At 46.4% G+C, this 18723-nt stretch overlaps 1 protein-coding gene across 2 annotated transcripts in view; it reads left to right on the top strand.

Annotated features, from left to right (window-relative positions):
• PHF8 (PHD finger protein 8) overlaps positions 1-18723 on the top strand; it is an 852864-nt gene that overhangs the window by 751606 nt on the left and 82535 nt on the right. For both annotated transcript variants that reach the window (XM_069645307.1, XM_069645306.1), the window contains exons 17-20: positions 16012-16325; positions 16547-16642; positions 16840-16949; positions 17335-17665. In XM_069645307.1, the coding sequence (XP_069501408.1) occupies positions 16012-16325; positions 16547-16642; positions 16840-16949; positions 17335-17665 (851 nt within the window). The remainder of the gene's footprint in view (positions 1-16011; positions 16326-16546; positions 16643-16839; positions 16950-17334; positions 17666-18723) is intronic.

The following is an 18723-nucleotide window of genomic DNA, read 5'->3' as shown; positions in this document are numbered from 1 at the left end:
ACTGTGAGTCTGCAGGAAACTACCAGGAACAACTGCCGTGGCACCAGCTTCTTCAAAGAATAAGGTACTGTGTCCAACTTCGAGGAACTAGGGTGAACCCTTTTCTCCTCACCCAAAGCTTGCCCTTGTCTCCCTTCCCTCTTATAACTTTTGCTTCCTCTGTTGACAATATCCAAGTACTCCTGGCAATGTTGAATCTTGAACTGTCATACTGTGTGATCCTCGAAAACAGGAACCCGGTTCCACTTGACATTGGCGCAGAGCTATTGACTTTTATCGTCCTATCAGCAAGTGTTCTCTGAGTCTGTCTGCCTTGACAAAAGTATTGCCTATGATTTTTGCCCCCAACTCTCTTTTGCTAACTCAGGTGCTAAGTGTGTTTTTACCCCGGTAACATTTCTTTCCGCGGATGCGTGTATCTTTAGTAAAACAGGAACTGTCATTACTGTCAACAAGTGATCGCATACGTATTCCCGGTAACGTCTTTTTTTTCACAACACTGGTCTGTCAAATCATAAGGTACTTGCCTTGAGTTGTTCTGCACAAAGTGAATTGGTTGTGTGTAGTGTATTTTTCGTGTGGTTTTGATTTAATTGAAGTGTTTTGTGAACAGATGGTTTAAAAATAAATGTACTTTTACTTTTTTAACCAAAAACCTTGAGTCAGTGTTTGCTTGAGTCACAGTAATTGTAGTCCTTGGTGTAATCTCTACTACTGCTCATTTGCTCTTGAGATAAGTCTGGCTGCTCCGCTACTGCTACCAATTTACAGTGTAGTACAGGCTTGTACCAAAGGTGAACTTGTATTGCCACTTGTAGTCTTAATTGTGTGTAGTGGACCCTCAGGGCACTGCACAGGATTCTGCCTAACAAATGGCGGGCCATTACTTCAGATGTATGGGTTCTGGAGCTCATAGCCCTCGGCTACTGTCTTCCCTTCCAGCAGAGGCCTCACGACAATCCACCGGGGAAGCTCTCTTTGAAGCGTCCGGATCCGCTCCTTGCGCAGGAAATCCTATCCCTGCTGGAGTATGGCGCCATAGAACTGGTGCCTGTAGTGGAGAGGAACAAGGGATGGTATTCCCCATATTTTTTGATCCCGAAAAAAGACGGGAGATGAGACCCATCATGGATTTGCGTTGGTTGAACAAGCTCCTCAGAAGGACAAGTTCAAGATGGTAACTCTTTCTCAAGTCCTCCAAGCCCTTCAACTTCGGGATTGGTTGGTGTCTCTGGACCTCAAGGATGCTTACTTACTTTCATGTGACGATTCGTCCCAAGCACAGGAAGTACCTGAGGTTTGCGGCTAGCGACTCGCACTTTCAGTTTCGGGTCCTGCCGTTCAGATTGACCTCCGCCCGAGGGTCTTCACCAAGCTGATGGTGGTGGTGGCAGCGTATCTCAGGAAAGGGGATATTTACGTCTACCCCTACCTGGACGATTGGTCTGGATCATCTGTCCGTCACCTGCCACTCCCTTCACAAGCTGTGCTTCTCCCTCAATTTAAAGAAGTCACATTTGACACCTACCCAGCAGCTCCAATACATCAGAGCAGTGCTCGACACATCCCTGGGGCAGTGTTCGCCTCCCCAGGTGAGGGCTCATCACATTCTGCAGATGGTGGACAAGTTTCAACGTGCCCAGAGTCTCCAGGCATTCGAATTCTTGAGGTTGCTCGGCCTCATGACATCCTGCATTTTCCTGGTGCCAGAGGCCAGGCTGCGGATGAGATCCCTTCAGTGGGCTCTCAAGATGCAGTAGTCGCAGTTCTCCAGCAGGATGTTGGATCCTGTTCAGATTCCGACCTCATTCGCCCAGGATCTTCTATGGTGGGCCGACAAAGGCAATCTGATGAAGGGAGCACCATTTTGGCAACCATGGCCGGAGGTGACGATCACGACAGACGCATCCCTCACTGGTTGGGGCGCTCATGCCAACGAGTTGACAGCCAGCAGACGTTGGTCTCCATCGGAGTCCAGACTCCACGTCAATCTGTTAGAGCTGAGGGCCGTCAGGCTAGCCCTGAACGCTTTTCTGCCATCTGTACGGGGGAAGAATGTCCTGATTATGACGGACAATACAGTGGCCATGCACTACCTCAACAAAAAAGGGGGGGCAGGGTCACGCCCGTTGTGCAGGGAGGCGATGCAGCTCTGGTTCTGGGCCATCCAGCAGGAAGTTTCGATCTCGGCAGTTCATCTGGCCGGAGACTGCAACGCGGCAGCGGATGCTCTGAGCAGGCAGAGCACGGTCTCTCACGAGTGGGAGCTGGCTCAGGAACTTCTTTTGGAGATCTTCGCCCTTTGGGGGACCCCACAAGTGGATCTCTTCGCTACCAGTGTCAACCAGAAGTGCGAAAGATTCTGCTTGTGGGAATTTCCTCCAAGAGGAGCCTTAGGGGACGCGTTCGTAGTGGAGTGGTCCTTCCCACTGTTGTACGTGTTTCCTCCAGTCCCCATCATTCCGCAAGTGTTGCAGAGGTTACGGAGGTTCGGTTCCCGAATAATTCTCATTGCTCCGGCGTGGGCCAGGAGAGCGTGGTACTTGGACCTTCTAGACATGTCCATCTGCCCTCCACGCCGTCTTCCCTACCGAGACGATCTGCTCTCACGGGAGGGGGGTTGGGTTCTCCATCCAGAGGTCAAATCTCTCAGCCTTCATGCTTGGTATCTGAAAGGTTGAGGTATAAGGATTGGGACCTCCCTGAAGACGTGATGGAGGTGTTGCTTTCGGCCAGAAGGTCCGCAATGAAATCCCTGTACCGTTGCCGTTGGAGAAAGTTCTGTGACTGGTGCAGGGTACAGAATGTGGATCCTTTCCAATGTTCCATTCCTTTGGTTTTGTCTTTTTTGCTTTGTTTAGCCCACAAGGGCCTGCAAGTGGGTACCATTAAGGGTTACCTGGTGGTGCTGTCCATATTTAAGCGCTCGTCTGAGGAATGTTCTCATTTTAAGATCCCTTTGATTTCTCAGTTTCTAAAAGGGCTAACTAATGTGTTTCCACCGTCGCCTTTCCAGGTGGCGGGATGGGATTTGAATTTGATTTTAAAGTTCCTAACGGGAGCTCCGTTTGAGCCCTTACATTCTTGTCCGTTGCGACTGTTGTTTAAAACTGCGTTTTTAATTGCGGTTACTTCCGCACGCAGAGTGAGTGAGTTGCAGGCACTTTCCGCCAAGCCACCCTTTTACTGTTTTCCATAAGCACAGGGTTGTCCTGTGGGTGCGGCTTTCTTTTCTACCGAAGGTTGTCAGAATTCCATTTGAGCCAGAAGGTGTTTCTTGCGGCATTGCGCCACATCCTGATAAGGAAGAGGAGAGGCTCCATAGGTTGGATCCTAGAAGAGCTTCGAGTTTCTATCTCTCACGGATGTCCCGGGTCAGAGTGGACGATCAGCTCTTTGTTGGTTATGCTGGAAGGCGCTTGGGCCAGGCTGTTTCCAAACAGACCTTGTCTAGATGGATCATTTTGAAGATCTCCGAGTGTTACTGTTTGGCGGGAAAGGACCCTCCAGTAGGCTTACGGGCTCACTCTACTAGGGGTGTGGCTGCCTCCACTGCTCTCCAGAGGGGCGTTCCTATTCGCAATATTTGTGAAGCAGCCACGTGTACCTTTGTCCATACTTTTGTGAGACACTATTCCTTGGACTCCATCCATGGGCAGGATTTCTCCTTTGGTAAGCCAGTCCTCTATTCAGCCATTTGAGTGGGCATTCTAAAATTCTAAAATTGTATATTATTTTCCCACCTCCATAAGTTGGTACTGCTTTGGGAGTCTGTCATAGATGTGGAATACGTCGGAGGACACAATCCCCTCGAAGAACAAGTTACTTACAATATCTGGTAACGTTCTTTCGATGGGATGTTCCTCCGATGTATTACACATCGCCCTCCCAACCTGCCCCTCTACTGAATTTCTTGCAATTGCAGCTTACGTTTTCTCAAGGCTTTCTGCAGTCATACTGGCAGGAGATTGGTGCCACATGTTCTGGGAAAAAACTATAACTGAGGCTACGGGCGCCGTGCGTCCTATATATAACATCCAGTGACATCGACCCTCGACTGAGGCCCTCGAGGGACAACTGATCAACGCCATCGACGCAGGGCGCCTTCTGCCGAACATTTCCAAAGCAGCACAGCTGTGGACATTACCTGTCATAGATGTGGAATACGTCGGAGGAACATCCCATTGAAAAAAAGTTACCAGATATGTTAAGTAACTTGTTCATTTAACTGAAACCTTTAGAGTGTAAGTGTTACTTGTATTGACTGATTTCATTTGTAGGGCTCTACAGCTCACATTTATCCCTCTTGAGATAGGCCTGGCTGCTCAGTCACACTACCAACTTGTGTAGTACAAACCTATACCAAAATGTGGGTTACCTAATACCAAGCTGATAAGTCTTGTGTACTCTCACACAGTGCAACTTTCCCAATTCTTACCTAAGAGTGACCATATACTCAAAATGTCTTATCCTCTTATTTGAAGCTGTTCTTTCTTTCCAAGTCTTTCTTGGCCGTCGTCTTGCTATCTAAGAGCAGAAATGACCAGATAGTAATTCACATTCATTTGCTTGATGATTCAAAGGAGGCCCATTCAGTGCCTAATGTGCCTAGGTTGGAATTGGGAAGATGGGCTGTCTGGCCCCACTACACGTTCCAGCCACAGTGACGGCTTATTACTGGGCATATGTAGGATAGCTGGATGTGAACCAGTGGACGGCCTCCAATTGTTTTAATGTTGCTGGTCCTTTGCATTGGAAGATGTTAGGAAATACGTTGTTGCTGCTGCTTTCATCCTATAGGCCTCTGTGGGATCCGCTATTGATTTCTTGCGGTAGGTAAAGCTCCAAGCTTTACTTCCCTTGCTTTTTGCTCACTCTAATGGGGACATAACACCCTAAAGTGAAGTGTGATTAGGATACTTTGTATCCTACTAACTTTTCCTTGTTTAACTTTGTGGCTACCATTACAATGTGTCCAGGATGGGCTGGTGGCAGAGACTGGAATTGCCTTATGTGAAAAGAGCTTTCCTGGACAAATCCTCTGCTTTCCCAGGCAAAGTGGCGGACTGTGTATTGCCAGCTGTGGGCACTAGGGCTGTCTGGTCTCAGTCCACATCCGAGCCACTGAGTGTCTGTTTCCTGGCAGAATGTGTGTCCATGATTTGAACAGCGTGTGCCATTTTGAAAGGCGTTTCCTTTGGTGGACCTGTGGTGTTTCCAGTCCAAATCTTGGATAAAAGGGCTCCTCCTGCAGCCATTCTTCAGATAATCATTGGAGCCATGTTTATGAAGAAGTACAGCCTGTTGTAGATCCAAGGACGATCCTTGCAGCTGCGAGCATTGCCTCAGCCAAGTCTCGTTGAAGCCCTACTCCTCTGTCCTGATCTCATGAAGCCCCTCATCAGTGCTTTGACCCCTGTTAAGAAAGATATTCTTTTTGAAACTTTCCCTCCATTGTTTCCTATGGAACCCCATTATTGTTGCTCGGTTTTTAATCCTGGCCTGACTTTTTGAAGGGAAGTAAAGCCTTCAGCTTCCCTTCATTGGCTTTTTTGCTAATTTGTTATGGGGAAATTGATCAGTCGTTCAGACTATCAGTATTACAAGACTTTGTTTCTCTTTTGGAATTCTTGGATGTGGATACTTTTGCATCATCCTAGCTTTTTACACATAAGATTCTTGGTTACTTTTATATCTGCCTAAAGACCAGCTGGTGGCAGCAATTAAATTTGGTACTGTTTTTGCATTAGTTTTGGTGTGCATGTTCGCGTTTACCACATATGGCTAGTAAATTCCACCCCAGTCGACCCATTGTGATCCCTGGGAGAATCCTCCATAGCATAACATTGAGAACAAGTTCCTTTGTTTCCCATCTCCCTCTTAATTACTGTTGGTCCTCGAACCTGGGTCAAGTATACTGCCCCTGTGTTAGTCTTGGGTCTGGAAGAGCGAGGAGAGCTTAGCTTTCTTCTGGTAAATTGGTGTTGAACTCTTTATAGTTTGAAACTAATCGCCACCACAAGCCCATTCCATCCTTTTAGGAGAACCTATACCTGTCAGTCTCCTGTATTTGACAACATTACCAGGAGCCCTGAGTGCATGAAAAACAGCCTCAGCGCCACATCACCCAAATCAACTCACAAACCCTTGGTCCCTCTAAATTGTGCCCATTATTGACGCGCGCTCCCTACCAGCTCACACCATTGATAACTATGACCTGCTCACCTCCCACAATCTGTATGCTCTAGCCATATCAAACTTGGCTTCATGAAACCTCGGGACCCACTATCACCCTAGCCCTCCCCGTAGGATACACTATCTACCGGCAGGACCGCCAAAATGCCAGGGAGTGGGGTTGCCCTTGTGGCCAAAGAATCCCTGCCTTTCAGCCAGATCAACACCTCTCTCGAAGGCAACAGCAACATCGTTTCCCTATAACTCACCATATCCCCCACCTGCACCATCACATCACACCTCCTAGAGGACAACATAAAGATCTCCTCGACGATCCTCCTACTAGTGGACCTGAACCTCAGCCTTAATGATACAGATGACCCACAAGCTGACACACTTGCCAACAATGTGCCACTAACCCCACGCATACCAAAGCCCGCACTCTGGACTGGATTGCGGAACTCAATTGTCTGCCATCCATCAACTCTAACACCCCCTGCCCTTGGACAGGCCATCACGTCATCACCTTCTCCATCTCCCCGCCGCAGATACAGGTAACCATCCCTCTACCACCTGCATTAGCGTGTAGCTCCCACAAGCTTACTAGTGACAACCTACTGCCATACCCGGAGGTCCCCAACTTGAGTTACCCAACTTCAGACCCCCCTTTCTCCAATGATCCAAACGTCCTCGCAGACATATACTACTCCACTTTAAAGCAGGCAGTCGACTCCATAGCCCCACTAACGGCGCAGAGAGCGAAACCTATCAGACACTCAAACTCCTACTAAACCCCAGAATTACTTGAACTGCGAAACAGCAAATGTGCTGCTTTCACCAGCTAGCAAAAAAACCCAGATGAATTCCGTAAACTAGAATTCAACGAGATACCTTCTGAGTACAAAAAAATATTCATCCTGGCCAAAGCCATTTCTTTCAATACCAGAATTGCCAATGCAAAATCTAACTCTAGGGAAATCTTCTCTATTTTCAGAGAACTCTAAGATCTAGTCCCTTACCAAAGACGAAGCATCCAATCAGCCATGCTCAACAAAATAGACTTATTACACAGCAAAATCCAGACCAATCAGAATAACCTTAGTACACCACACAGCCCCAAGAACCACCATTAACACCTCCATCCAGGACCTCCCACTGTTCACCTTCAGAAACGTCTCTGACCCAGAAGTTCGAAGTCTGTTAAAAAACCTCAACCCATCTAAATGCAAAGGAGCCGCTTGTCCTGCCACAATTATCAAAGACTGTGCAGCCACCCTGGCTACTTCTTCACCACCTTTATAAAATCGCCCTTCACCACAGGTCTCGTCTCACCTCGCCTGAAGGAAGTCTGGGTACGACCCTTCGTAAAAAAAAACAAACAAAAAAACAACTCACTAGATCCCGCGTCCCCCTACAACTACAGATGCATCGCAACAGTCCCTATCCTACTAACAATTCTTGACAAAGCGGCATATTGACAGGTCAACACTTCCTTGAGACTAACTGCATTTTAGGACTACGCCAATCTAGTTTTCATCCTGGTCATGGCACTGAATCTGCATTGCTTGATTTGAAAAAAAACAGCTGGACGAGATTAGGGACAAAGGCGAGCTGGCCCTGCTCCTCCTCCTAGATCTGTCAGCTGCATTTGACTTAGTTGACCACAAAACACTCTGTCACCACCTCACTACCTCAGCTCACTTCTCAGCCAAAGCCACATCATGGATCGCTTCCTTCCTAGAGGGAAGAGTTATGAGGGTATTCTCAGAACAGGCATGCGCTGCTCCCACTACCATCCACTGCGGGGTCCCACAGGGCTCCTGTATTTCACCCACACTCTACAACATCTTTACTAAACCATGGATTCACATTCTAAACGCCATTGGCAGAGCCTACACCAAATGTGCTGATGACACCCAAGTCCTCCTACCCCTCACTGGTAGGTACGAACATGACACAAATGCCCTTAACGTAGCCTACCCCACAATTTCAGGCATGGATGGCAACCAACTGGCTATGCTTCATTGGAGACAAAATGGAAATCCTTTTGGTAGAACCCTCAGATGCTAAAAAAAACTCAACAGCCAATGCACTCCTTCATCTTAGAAAACATGCAGATTCCTGTATCGTCCTCATTCAAGACCCTAAGGGTCCACCTAGATGCTACTCTCTGGTTGCCCCGAATAGTCAACGCTATCACCTTCTCTGCAGCCTACTCTACCAAATTACTCAATGCAGCCGAACACTTCCTGTCCACTGAGAACTGCCTTACTTTTGCCAGAGCTATCATAGGGTCAAGATTGGACTACTGTAACATCCTATTCACTGGCACCTCTTCCAAAAACATAACATAATGTGCTTAGAGCCGCCCTAAGCATTCCCAAAATAGAACATATTTCTGCAGCTATACGGGGTGCCCAATGGCTTCCCATCCGAGAACTCGTCCTATTCAAAACACTGGCCATCACTCACAAGTGCATCGCCAACACAGCCCCTCCTGCCTCTCCCAGAAGGTAACTAAAGCAGGCTCCTCCGGACCCACTAGAACACCATACTCTCATTGGCTCGTTCTGCCCAAAGTCAAACGTGCCAAAGCAGGTGGAGCCAGCTTCCCTTTCATTGCGACCAGAGGCGTTGCTGGGGGGGACTAAAGGGGCAATAGCCCCTGGTCTTTTGGTTGTAGCCCCAGATAGAATCTCAGGAGCTACAACCAAAAGGCTAGCTAGCCCCCAGTCCTGACAGTTCTGACATTAGCGTAGCCCCGGGTCTTTTCCAGACCTAGCAACACCCCTGATTGTGGCCAGACAATGGAACTCTCTGCCTCTTACACTCAGAGCAGAACCCACCCATTATGCCTTCCGAAAAGCCCTGTAAACATGGCTATTTGTCCAAGCTATGAACATGCAAGCCTCAAGCGCCCAGTCTACACTGATTTTGTGTGTACCCCTGTAACTATGTATAACCATCTACCACTGTAACAGCGCCTCGATGCCCACACACTTTATAAATGAATACAATAAAGTGATCCTAATGGTGATCGTATAAATTTGTATTATAGTGTGTAGTGTGATATTACTACCTGCTAGTTTCATTTTCTCTGTGTTCTAAAGGCCTAAATAAATAACTATTTTGTATAACTTACTGTCTAAGATGAATTGTCTACCATTCTGTGTGGGCTCATTGAGGGCCCCAAACCACGCTCACACTCTCCTGAGACGGAGATTGGATTTTTGCAAGAGTGTGGGAGCCCCTCTGCTGAGACCAATTGTACATTTTGATTAGATTTTGGGTAAACTCTCAGAGCTCCCTGTTCGTCAAAAGTTGGGTGGCCTTGTAAAATATGTCTGCCAGGCCAGATTCTTGAAATCCATCTTAATTGGTGGCAACAACATGTCCCAACCACTTTTCTGAGGATCTGTGCCTGCTGAGCCATCGGAAATGTCCCTGGACGACCCGGTGGAGTGACCAGCTCACTCCTGGGCTACCTTGCTGGAGCAGTCACTGTTCCGAGTTCATCCTTGGAACTTGATAGATCAACTACTTGTACAACAAGAGGTTTACTCCTGCAGTTTCAACCTCCTCCGTTGAAGAGGCGCTGTGCAGGGCCGGCTCCTTTGTTCGTCCTATGATGATTGCACGTCGCTGCCGACAACTCCTGCTGAATCAGTCTTCGTGTCCTGGAAGTCTCCTGAGGTCACCTATCCCTTGGCGGTCTGCATCTCTTTATGCCAAGGGTGTCCAGCTGTCCAGTCTTCAGAACCGTATCACTGGAGCCTGAACTGCATAGTAGCCGGCCCGAATCCTGGTGCGGAAACTGACCTCTGCACCCACAGCCCTCGACCAGACACATCACAGAAGAAAGAGGGCCCTGCACACTTAGGAACACCAGAAGTGGTCAAGGATCATAGGTTATATAACCTCTTCCTGCCCCCCCCCCCCACCCAGCCGTAGGGTTCCATGGGCACAAAGTCCTTAGCCTCACTCTCCCTATCCTAAGATCAGTAGGGGTCTGGTCAAATATGCCACCCTTGGCTTTTCACTTGTCGTGGAGGGCCTGGGAGAGAAACTTCCTGAAATGTCCTCATCTTTGCAACACTTACCTGCAGCCTCTGGTGTTCAGTTAGCTATATTTATAATCAAATAGTAAGCCCAACTGAAAAGTGTGTTTTGTTGAACTGCTGATGTTTGGGCACTAGCCCTCATTCTCTATCAGCCTGGACTTGATAACGGGTAGAGTCCTTGTCTTAGGTTCATCTTTAGATGTTCTACCTAAATTACTTGCCTGTGTTTACTGGTAGTGAAATTGACTTATTTCTCTATTTCTCACTGTTGGGTAAGATTATCATAATTATGATAACTCTTACTGTCCTGTGTCAACCCAGAACATTTTGCTTGGACTTGGTAACTATTTTACCTTGTCCCTAGGTGAAGGGGAATCTTTTTCCCCCCTCTCACCTAGTCTTTTACCCTTTTTATGTGTGACCTTAATATGTCTCTCCATAGTGTATAGTTGGAGTTGTAGTTTCCTATAACCTTTGGGCTTAGGCTGGGTTGCCCCTTTGGGCTCCCCTGTTCATTTCTCTTTCTCTTTCATGTACTTCGGTGAACTACTGTTCCCATTTGGTAAAGAGGGATTTTCATACCCTTTACATTTTGAATAAGTGAGCCAGTACCCCCCACCTTTTGTGTATCCCCTTTCTTACTTACCTGGTAACATTTTGTTACAATTGCGAGTTTACATGAATGGCTATTGGTAGTTATTTTACCTTTATGACTTTTACACTTTCTTACTACTGAATGGACAGCCAGACCGCCCCTTGCTGTAAAATTCAGGGAGAAAATGCAGAATTTGTGCTGTAGTTCCTGATAAAAACTCCGAACATGGAAGCGACTGACGAGTCGACCACTGGAGCTGAAACCGAAGAGGAAGATGAAGAAACGACAGCCGTAGCGATTTCCAGCGACCAGAGAGCCTGCTGTAGCCCTTCCGTCTAAGCGAGCTGGGGATCCTGAAAAGGACGGGCCTGACCCAGAGCCTGGTGAGACCCACTAGACTCGAGAAGACCTGCGTTTTGAGGCATCCCTTTGCGTGCTGTGACCTTGCTGGGATGCAATATCCCAAAACCCTGGGACCATTACGCGTACACGGTCTTCCGAATCGCGCAGAAACTTTGGTGGCATCCTTCTCGACCTCCTGAGACATGATTTGAGTTCTTGAAGTCCCCACCCCAGAGTGCTGGACCAAATTAGTGATGAGAAACCAACCAGCAATATTCAGTCTCTTCCTGGCTCCTGAAAAGGGTACCAAAACTACAGAACCGCCTCCAGCCGTGAAGAAACCTTTGCCTGGAGTGTGCCCCGTTGATCCCTGCTGCAAATTCCCTTCCAGTGTCCTGTCTTCAGTCTTCTTCACGACAAAGAATTAATCATCCGGGCTTTTGGCTGCAGATCCTGAAGACGTCCTGCTGCAAACTCTTTTTCTGTGCGGGGGTATTACTTACCTTAAGCCTTGTGTGGTTCCTGTGAAGCTTTGGGGTGATTCATGTGATTGGGAGTCCTCTCATCCAGTTCACCCAGGCCCATTGCTGGAATCCCAGGATGTCTTCCTTGAAATCCCTGGACCCTAACTAACTCTAAACTGAACTACTTACTTGTTTTGAAGAGACTTCCTCTGGAACTCTGACTTTTCCTGCAACTGAACCCTATCTCGACCTGCCTACTGCTGGCACCTAGACCACCAGGGTCCCTCTTCTGCCTCTGAGAGAAATCATGCAATAGACTATGGAATGACTGGATAAGAAGGAGATTCTGTCTTAAAGTATGTCAAGTTACTTACTTGTGAAAGAGTTGGTTGGTAACCGTCCCTCTGAAATATGAGCAGTTATAAAAGTTCTTACTATCCTTTGAATGCGTTTTGCCATTCTGAAAAGTATACACAAGGATATCTTACTCAACTCTGAATTGCTTCCCCCACTTCCCAAAAGTAATGTTGGCTTCGCTTTACTATTTCTGTTGGAATATAAATGTATAAGTTCACCAACTGGGTTCTGCTTCCCCTGACCTGCTGTTTAGCCTTTCTAGAATAAGTCTGCCTTGGGTTTTACCTACCTTGAATAGCTATGTGCCATTCTAAATAAGTGTACTGTGGGTTTAACTGACCTTGGTCTGCCTGGTGCAATCCTAAAATAGTGTAAAGAGTTCTTGCTTGCCTTAGTCTGTGTTCTACTAATCTGAAAAGCAACTGTAATAGTTTATTACAGCATTAGGTCTTACTCACCTAGTATTACTATATGTTATCCCGAATGTTGTTAGGGTTTTACTAACCTTTGGTCTGCCTTGTACCATCCTAAAATAAGTTGAGTTCTTGCTTACTCTAGTCTGTGTTCCACTGATCTGAAAAGCAACTGTTATAGTTTATTACAACATTAGGTATTACTCACCTAGTATAACTGAGGGTTATCCTAAATGTAGTTACAGGTTTATACTGTTCCGTGAATTAGTGTTTCACTATTCAGAAAGGTATCCTGTTAACAGGGTTGGTTCACAAAGTGATTTCTTAGCTCAGTGTCATTGCATGACTGACAGGGTCTACTACCCTTGAATTACTGTACTTGCCTAGAAAAACTGTTATTCTAAACAAGGTCTATGCTTTGGTTTGTGTGCCTTGAGTGTTGTGTTGTATTTTTATATTGCATTTGGAATTCTTTGACAAAGTACCTACACACCAAGATTTACCTTGGCCTATTTGTATTTATAATAAACCTGTTTCTTTTGAAAATAAATGTGCTACATGTTCTTTGTATCTTCCTACATCCCTCTCTCCCTCCTAATATAAGCCTGGCTGCTCTGTCTACGCTACCAAATATAGTAAGAGTGGAGTTTTGTACTGTCTCGGTTGTATGGTTTTACTAAGCCCTTAGTTGGACTTCAGGAAACTGTTGTAACACTAATTTATTTTACAACTCCGTTATTTAAAGGGTTGCTTTTAACTCTTCTTCAACTACATAACTGTTTATAAAAGTAACGAGTTGTTGTTCTTTTAGCAGAACCCCCAAAAGGTGAATGTAGTTGTCCGTATTTGATAATTTAGTAATAACTTATCTGAGGTTTTCATATGTTTAGAGTGTATCTTAAAGGCCTATTAAATTATATATTTTTCTACTTCTCTGTCTAACTGGAGTTGTTGGAGCGCTCTGTGTGTTCCATTGTAGCCCTAGATCATTCTCACACCGCTCCTGAGTCTAAGCCTTACTGCTCTGCTGCACTACATTGATTGGGTTTGGCTAGACATCAGGGTCTTTCTTGTTCACTATAATAGGCTGGCCTCTTAAAATCCACCTTCATGATTGATTCTGAAAATCCATCTTATTAGACGGCTTTGGTCTCTAATATGAGGTAAAAGGAGAGGTTTCTGGAACCATTCTTCATGTCGCCCACCAGAGCCAAGTATTGGATGCTGAAGTATAAACATATGGATGCTGGAGTGTCTCTGAATCTGGCTGGAACTGGGCCTTGGGAGTGTGTATGGTCCCAATCCACTTTTCAGCCAGGGTTTGCCTGTTGCTAGTTAGATATGATGTTAGGTGGCTCTCCCTGATTAGCCTCTACCAGTTTGAATGGTGCAGATCCTTACCATTGGCAGCTAGGGTCACCCCCGCCTGAATTTGTGATGCAAGAAATGTATTTGGAGCCTGCTGTCTCCACCAGGAACCTAGACTCCAAAGACAGGAGATTCCATGCAGGAACGCCAGGGGGCTTCAGTGGACCAGCATTCTTAAAGCGATCAGCCGTGGAAACCCTGGACCTTAGTCTTTTAACAAGGTAGACCCTCATAAGTACCTTCCTCCCTTACACTGGTGAGCTTATTCAGTCTCATGCCTGTGCAACCATCCTGCTCTCTCTGGCCCTCTGAATCATTGCTGGATCGCCACAGGTCCTGGGCCATCATCAGAAGGGAGAACGCTGCTGCTTGGACACAGTCTTGCCTGGCGGCTTGATCCTCTGCAAAGCCACCCATAATGGGACACTTACCTGGACACCTGATGCTGCTTTCCACCATGACAGGTGACTTTTCTAGAGCCTGTGTTCCGCTGGTGTGCGGCCTGGAGCCTGCCTGACTAAATCCAGGTGCTGTAAAATGGGTGGGTGGCCCAGAAATGTCTTGCCCATTCTTCGAAGATATTGTACTTGAACCAGTCCTCCTTTGCTGACATTGATCCTGTCCAACTGTCAGTCAATGAAAAGAGTTGTCTTGCGAGAATCTGCTAGCCGGATCCAAACCTGGCATTGAAAATGACCATGGCATGTGCCATTCTTGGACGCTTTAAAACCGGACCAGGTTGCGATACATTTTCCCCACTTTGGCTCCTATTTACCTGTGGGGGATTTTTCCTCAAGTTTGAGTTTGTGTGCTGGAAAGGTATGCTGCTAGTGATGTACTCTGTTACCTTTACTTGACTGTGGGTGGTGGAGTTCGGGTCTAGAATTGCTTCCTGGGGACACCTCAGTCCTTAGGAATTGGGAGTTGCATCTTCTATTTGTGGGACATTTTCTGAAAGGTCTCACTATCTAAAATAGCTTGCCTTTTGAGGTACTTGCCGCCTTGGAACTGGTCTCAATGGAAGTGTGGTGACTGAACTGGTAGGCAGGTAAGGACTTAATTATAAGGTCTATAGTATGTCTGCTTAACCATTGTGTTTTTCCCACCGACTTTAGCTTTAACCATATTGCTTGCATTTTTCATTGCTTCACCCCACTGAGTGAATACTAAAGTGGAGAGTAGCCTCTGTTTGGGATACTTAACTGTATATGTTTGTATGTAGATTCTCGTTGGCCTAGCAAGTAGTAGTGTTGACTTTTAATGTATGTGTGTTCTTCAATAAATAGTTTGTATCCAGCTGTGTAGACATTTTAATGCTGGTCACCTTTATCTGTTAGCGGAACCTCCATAATCTGTGTAATTCCTGATCTCTTATTGTTAAATCTTACTACTCAGCCTACACTTCCCAGTGAGAAAGTAGGTTTGTTTCTGGCTCAGACCTCTGCCTCGCTGGCATTCTGAATTGCTGTATTATTTACCCCTGTTTGCTTACCAGGTACCCCAGTCAGTGTAGGTTAACAAATAGACCATTAGACAGAAAAGTAGTTTTTCATTTCTTTCTCTCTAGGGCCCTTCCCAGACAGAGGCTTATCAACTAAGCCCGAACAGCATCCATTTTATGGCAGATGATGGTATAACTTTGAATTTCCTCAATAACTTTCCTCAGCCACTCATTTAGTGACAGACTGGCAGAAGAAATCTGTTTCATAAAGATGATGAATCATGTTAGCTTATTTCCCTAGTTGTCCCTCCCTTTTCGTGATTTGCATTTCTCCTTGAGGTCACAGTAAAGTTTCTGAACTACATGTTAATGTTAAAGGACATTTGTACCGCACACTATCACCACTGATTCCCATTTCTGGCGGCTCTGAAAAGGGAATGGAGGGGGGTTAGTGGGAAGGAGCTGAAACATTGTTTGGTGTGTGTGTGGTCTCAAAACTGTATAGATGGCCATACGATTTGGGTGATCTTTCATTCAGAGTATAGATGAAAGCAGAGTAGTTTCAAAGTGGGCTACAAAGGAGGTCACTTTCTGTCCACGGCAAGAAAACATTTGCAGGTACTGGGCTGTAGGCCCTCGGACGCTTGTGCAAATGCATCTGTCTTTGTGTAGTGCACAAGCATACTTTGTTTTGCAAATGAATGTTAACATTTTTTAACATCTCGTATTGTATCACCACTTTAAAATCACTCTTGGCTAAGTTATATAACACTAGTTGTTGTAACTTTTTTGGTAGAGAGGCTCCTGCCTCCCCCAGCACCCAGGAAGCCATCCAAGGAATGCTGTGCATGGCTAACCTCCAGTCCTCCTCATCCTCCACAGCAGCCTCCAGCCTTCAGGCCTGGTGGGCCGCAGGGCAGGAACGAAGTGGTGGCAGTGTATCCCTTGGCACACCAGTGAAGATTAAGCCTGGCAGCAGGAAGGTGATAGAGCGACCTGGCAAGAGGCCGGTGAAACGGCCAGTCCATCACAGCATGGATAGCGATGAGGAGGAGGGCAGCATGGATGAGCATGAGACACTTGGAACCTGCTTCAGAGATGCTGAATATGGTGAATATGCAGAACTCCATCAAAACCCGCCCCCAACCACCTTTTCTTTTCCAAAAATTCTCTCCTTTCGTGTCTTGATGTCCTATTGTATGGAACGTGCGCAGGCATAACATGGAATACAGTTTATGGAGGGGAAGGGCAGTTGCCCTATCCCCAGAAGAGGTGATTTCATTTTTTTAATCAGACATTTCTCTCACCTCCCCCACCCCCCATCTTTGTAGTTTACCCCTCCCTGGAGTCAGACGAGGATGATGCTACATTTGGCTCTCGACCAAAGAAAAAGAAGGCAACAGATGATGCACCATGGAATCCCAAAGGTAATGGCTGCTGTTTTCGCTCTCAGCTCGAACTGACTTGTCACAGTATGTCTTTGTTCATTTGCCTCTCTGAATGCATCACACACTTGGTTCCAAAGGTTGGAATGGGCAGGTGTGGGAAGTTCTTCACAAAGTGCCTTAATAGAATTGTGTTTGCCAAGCCTGTAGTTTCTAACATGTTTTTTTTCTTTTCCAAGCTCGAGTGACGCCAACACTTCCAAGGCAGGAGCGTCCTGTGCGGGAAGGGACCCGTGTTGCCTCAGTAGAGACTGGGTTGGCAGCAGCAGCTGCAAAGCTCTCTCAACAGGTGGGTATAGCGGTCTTAGCTGGATGTTTGGTGGCTTGTTGGGAATTAGGGGAGGAAATGACATCTCATTAAGATCTTAGCATTGGCTGTTTAATTGGTTTATTAATTGAGCATCTCCGAGCCAATGCCAGCCTGCGTCTTTTCCATGTAACAGCCACAGCTAGTTTCCTTAGATTACTGGGTCTCACTGAAACACAGGAAAGGTTGAATAAGGGTCCCCTGCTTATGATTGCTGCAGTAGTGCTTATGATTGCTGCAGTAGTGCTTATGATTGCTGCAGTAGAAGCTCTACGTCAGCGATTGGTACTTGTTCAGTGGCTGCTAATTCTGTACCATGCCTCCCCACTTGGGAATAATGCTCCAGTTTTCCCTGCTTTAATTTTAGGAACTACAGAGATCGGAAAGGAGGAAACTCGCTCAGAAGAAGAGCATGGAAGCAGAGAAGCTCCTGGAGGTAGAAGAGGAGGTTGGAACAGCATTGGAGGAGGAAGAGGACGACGAGGAAGAGGAGGAACAGCCAACCCCTCTGCCACCTGTAGTTCCAGAGTCTCCACAGGACGTGTTTTCTGGGAGCCTTGCTGATCACGAATACACTGCCGGACCCAACATTTTTGGCATGGCTCAGGTGAACCGTGGCACGACACCCATGGCCCCAGGGGTTTTCTTGACGCATCGGAGGCCATCTTCCACACTGCAGAACACCCAGTCAGCATTTGGTGAGTATGCTTATAGCTGGATATCTTTCACAAATCTCAAGGCAAACAAGTCTCTGGCCCCCTCTGTGATTCAACCCCATGACCAGAACAAGCATAGCTCTCTTCACATAGTCGTTCACCTGCAGCTGTAGTCACTCTTAAAAACCTCGACGCAGCAGATCTTAGTACACCGTCTTCGACCTACCTCAGAATTCACTCTTCAGCAGGACTGCTCATACTGCCATCTCTGGACACTGTGCTACATCTTGTGACAATGTTCGGACCAACGGAACACAAATGACAAATTAATGTCCAATGCTTTTGTTAAGCAGACAGAGTAAGTTGTGCTTGGTGGGCATCTAATCTGATAGGGGTTCTGAGATTTCCTTATTTTTCTCTAGGTTTGAGTCAGTCTCTACATTACGGTTCTGCTGCACCTTAGGATCCATTCTCCTGTTAGGTACATAATGGGACAAACACCTAAATGGTATAGGGGTCCCAATAATAACTCAAATGGATAATGGACTTTCCTCATCAAACAATTGATGTCTGCGATGCAGCGTCCAGATTGCTTCTTAACTCCTCTTGCCAGGATACAGCTCTGAGCATGCTTCTTGACTTTACTACTCTCAGTTGTGGATGCTACAGCAATTCACCCTGTGGAGAAGGTTCAAATACCTGACAAGAAAGGGAAGACAAACCTCTCTTAAACGTGGGTAACGTGGTCAGAGCAACAAGGCTGAACTCTAAGGTAGGGGGAGTAGGTTGACACAGAGGGATAATCAGTCTACACACATACCTCTAGGAAATACATCACACAGATATACAAAAAAATATATTCTAATGGATTGTGTCCTCCCACAGATTCCATATCTTAGATATATTCTGCTGCAGCAGCACAATTTCAAAATATTGCTCTCCACCAGGGGGTGCTGTGTGACATCTGCGTTGAGAGTCCCAAAACATATACTAGGATATGAAGCAAGCAGGTGATACTATTACACAACGCTCAATTATAAAACATATATACAGTCACCTTTAGGTGCTTAGGATTGCATTCAATAACTCATTCAACAAAA

This window comes from Ambystoma mexicanum, chromosome 2p, assembly GCF_040938575.1.
Source record: "Ambystoma mexicanum isolate Mex_15411 chromosome 2p, UKY_AmexF1_1, whole genome shotgun sequence".
Classification (NCBI taxonomy): domain Eukaryota; kingdom Metazoa; phylum Chordata; class Amphibia; order Caudata; family Ambystomatidae; genus Ambystoma; species Ambystoma mexicanum.
This window is presented reverse-complemented; position numbering and strand designations above follow the sequence as displayed.